Source organism: Fomitiporia mediterranea, assembly GCF_000271605.1.
Source record: "Fomitiporia mediterranea MF3/22 unplaced genomic scaffold FOMMEscaffold_5, whole genome shotgun sequence".
Taxonomy (NCBI): Eukaryota; Fungi; Basidiomycota; class Agaricomycetes; order Hymenochaetales; family Hymenochaetaceae; genus Fomitiporia; species Fomitiporia mediterranea.
Window position 1 is genome coordinate 533,836 of NW_006760390.1, and position 4,010 is coordinate 537,845.

General features: G+C 40.2%; 1 protein-coding gene across 1 annotated transcript; it reads left to right on the plus strand.

Moving 5' to 3' along the window:
• Positions 1–25: 25 nt before the first annotated feature.
• Positions 26–375, plus strand: FOMMEDRAFT_154661 (uncharacterized protein; the record flags this gene model as incomplete). The annotated part of the gene is made up of 3 exons (XM_007265119.1): positions 26–34; positions 83–154; positions 232–375. The coding sequence occupies 3 exons, from the start codon at positions 26–28 to the stop codon at positions 373–375; spliced, it is 225 nt and encodes a 74-aa protein (XP_007265181.1).
• Positions 376–4,010: the final 3,635 nt, after the last annotated feature.

Below are 4,010 nucleotides of genomic sequence, written 5' to 3' on the forward strand. Positions count from 1 at the left end.
AATGACTCAGTTTACTGCACCTCCAATGGACGCCGTAGATAGACAATAGAGCGCACGCGCACAGACACGATTTCGTCTGCAGTCCGAATCAGCTCGTCCAACGCTCCGCATCTCGATCTGCATGCACCACTCACACTCGCTGCACGCCGCCACGGTGCGTCCATCTTTTCTTGCTTGTTGCCACTCGCTAATCACCCTAAACCTGTCTCACAGGCGCAGCTCTCCCTTTAGGCCAGAACGCCCCGGGAATACACCCCTCAGTCAACGGTTCAGTTCACTGCACCTCCGATTGCGAGACGTAGTCAGAGTATGCAGTGTGCACGTACAGATGCAGCTTCGCCTGCGGCTCAAATTAGCTCATTCAACGCTCCCTAGTGCACTACTCACTCGCTACACGCCATCGCAGTGCATCCATCTCCTCAATCCAGTTACCTACTCACGCTGACAACGCTCATGCCCACACTCTTAGCCAATCAATCTCACAACCTGTCTCACCCCTAATTGATGTAGATTATAATGTATTTATATAATGTATCAATATAATTATAAACTGTTATTTCAATAACAAACGGATATAAGGGAAAATAACTATTATTAAGATATTAAAATGATTTGAGAGCTTTATAAACAATTATAATATTTGCCATAATTAACAAGAGTGATTTAACCTTGTAATTTTAGAGATCCATTGTAATGCATTTTATATATTGTCAAGGAGAATAACTCTTATTTATGTTTACAAACTACACAAACCTTTCAGACTTTATAATGAATTGTAGTACTTTCTCAGAAACCAAGATCTGTTCCAAGTGTTTTTACTTTTTTAACTTTTTTCACTTATTTTATACCATTATAAGGTAGGTCAAGAATTTAGACTTTTTCCTGATGGAGTAGCTGATGATACAGTCTGGCCAGATTTACAAACAGCTGATACAGTTATCAATTAGCTAGTAATAACAAGTAGTGGATACAAATACATACTAGTAATGTCAAACTCTTCATCATCCAAGACTTCATCCAAGTCAAACTCTTCCCTATCATCTTCTCTGGCTTCATTATCATTACTACCCATTACTACTAATAAAGCTGTACAAGTCAATTCAAGCTCTGACAGTTCTTCAGCATAGAGATCAACACTATCATCAGGTAGATCAATGACTTCATTGACAATCTTAACAGACTTATCATAAATTAGTATAGTGACAATGTAATAGAATGAGGAAAGCTTACCTGAATACTAGGAGTAATGTTGTTTACTGTAGGCTGTATATTTACTGAGTCTGTAGTAACTTTACAGGGTCGTCCAGGGCCACACTTGACACCAGCCTTTGGTTTGTTGGCTTGACCTTCTTTCAGTACGTCTGACATTTTATGCTTGATCTATAAATAAAGTAAGATATGCAAAAAATAGAGTAGTTAGAATGAATACATACTGTAGGGATACTTTCAGGAGGCACAGAATCTGACTGACTGTCAAGCATAGTGTTTGTAAGCTTTTGAGAGCATCCAGGCAGACGTTTCGCTTGTACAGAGCCTATTGGCTTGCTTTCCTTTGCTTGAGCAGCTTTGCATGCTTTTATTAAAGGTATCTTCCTATGTGTCAGTTTTTCTGTAGACAATTCAAGGCCAGTGGATTTGGGCAGTATGATGGAAGGAAACACACTAGGGTATAGGGTGTAGTTGGGCTTTGAGAGCTCAATGTCATGTTTGTAGAATGGCACCAAAGCCTGTTTTCTGAAAAGTCAGTGGAATTACCAAAAGTACCTTGATTGGACTGATCTGAGCACTCAGCAACTCCAACATTCACATGGGGTTGTGTAACTGTTTGTTCAGTTTGTTTTGACCCTCCTCCCCTTACTGTCCTACATTGCCAGCTTGTTTATCGAAGCTTGAATTAGTATTTTTTCTAAAGCATTAGAAGGTGTGTTGTAAATACTCATCTCAGGTATACACTGTCTAATTCCTATTATAGGAATGGCAGTACTACAGGATATATGTGCTGCTATAGTTTGAATGTGTTATATTTGCAACATACCAGTTGCTCAAATATTGTTTTATTTGAACATACTATCATTGACTGTCTATCATATTTTGAGGACGTGGTCAGAAGGAAGCAGTGTTACAAAGACGAAATCAATCAGAGGACAGCCACAAGCACTTGATTATAATGACACAGGGGTAAAACCAAAAAAATCACACATTACACTTGTTAGCATCAAGTAACATGTAAATTGAATCTTATAGCTCCTCCTGAGTGCCTTAGAGTTTTGGAATGATACTTACCTTGATGAGCTAAAGGATATCATAGAGTAACAATGTGGGATCAAGTGTTCAGAGTCAACAATCTGGAGAATGTTGAGGAGGGTGGGTTTCACATTAAAGAAGGTTAGTAAATATGATTTACTTACTTTAATATCTATTTAACTGATACAGTGTAGATAAGTAAACAGGCACAGGAGAGAAATGAACAATTGTGAGCAGAATTCAAAGTGTATATGACCCTGAATTACAAGGCAGATCAGCTCATATTTGTTGATGAAAGTGCTTGTGATTGGTGAGCTTACATGCAAGACAAAGTATGGGCATTAGAGGGTCTACGTGCAGTCTGTAAGGTATTCTTCATGAGAGGAAAGAGGTGAGAAATCTGAAAATCTGTATATAGAGAATAATTACTCACCATCCAAACAAAGATACTCTGTTTTGCCTGGTATTGCAATTGATGGGATTGTTGACTGCACTATTATTGAGGGGTCTTTTAATGCTGAATGCTTTACCAAATTCATTAAAAGCCTGTTGGATCATTGTCAGCTGTTTCCTGGTCCAAGATCTGTTATTGTAATGGATAATTGTGCTATACACAAAGCACTGGAAGTCTGTAGAATTATTGAAGAGAGGTATGCATTTCAAGAGAAATAGGTCCATATAACCTGCTCACAAATAATCAGGAGTGTGAAGCTTGAGTTTCTGCCTCCTTACTCACCAGACTTCAATCTGATTGAGCTAGCGTTCTCACTCTTGAAAAGCCAACTTCGTTGGGAAGGAAAAATCACTCAAGATGATACTGGTGATGATTTCAGGGTATACAAACAGCTATATCGTGTGATCTATACAATAACTCCTGCACAGGCCAGGAGTTTCTTCCATCATTGCGGTTACGTTTGACACGCCTTGTACTCTTATCATGCAAGCCATCAAATATCATAGTCTTCACATGATATATGAAAAGCGTCCTGCAAGACAGATTAACACGACTGGACCTTCAAGAATCGATCAAACTGTACCGAGCTGCTCTGATTTTCGGCAGCAGTATTACCTGGAAGCACATAATCCATTCCAGCACACCAGATACTGTTAATACATTATGGCAGGGACAGTGTGATGGGCATGGTAGACGAGAACAATACAACTGCCCTGGCAACCTTCAAGAATCGATTGAACTGTGCTGCACTGCTCTGAAATTAGACATAGGTAGTACTGTGAGCCATCTTGCTGAATGAGAAGACCCTCCTGACCTGTGCACACTGGATATGAGTATTACAAACAGGTGCGTTCAGTATAACAACTAACCAGATATTGAGAATACAGAGTCCAGACGTACCGGGGACCTTGAAGGACCAATCGAACTGTACCGTGCCGTTCCGAATTAGTTGTAGGTATCATCCTACTGTATTAGCGAAGCCGTCTGATCTGCGCACCCTAGATACTGACAATACAAACCGGTGAGTACAGGACGACGACAAGGTAGGATAATGACAGGACAGACGCACCGGGGACCTTAAAGAATCGATCGAACTGTACCGTGCCGTTCCGAATTAGTTGTAGGTACCATCCTACTGTATTAGCGAAGCCGTCTGATCTGCGCACCCTAGATACTGACAATACAAACCGGTGAGTACAGGATGATGGACAAGGCAGGATAATAATAGGATAGACGTACCGGGGACCTTAAAGAATCAATCGAACTGCACTGTGCTGTTCTAGACAGTTGAATACATGCATATATATATATT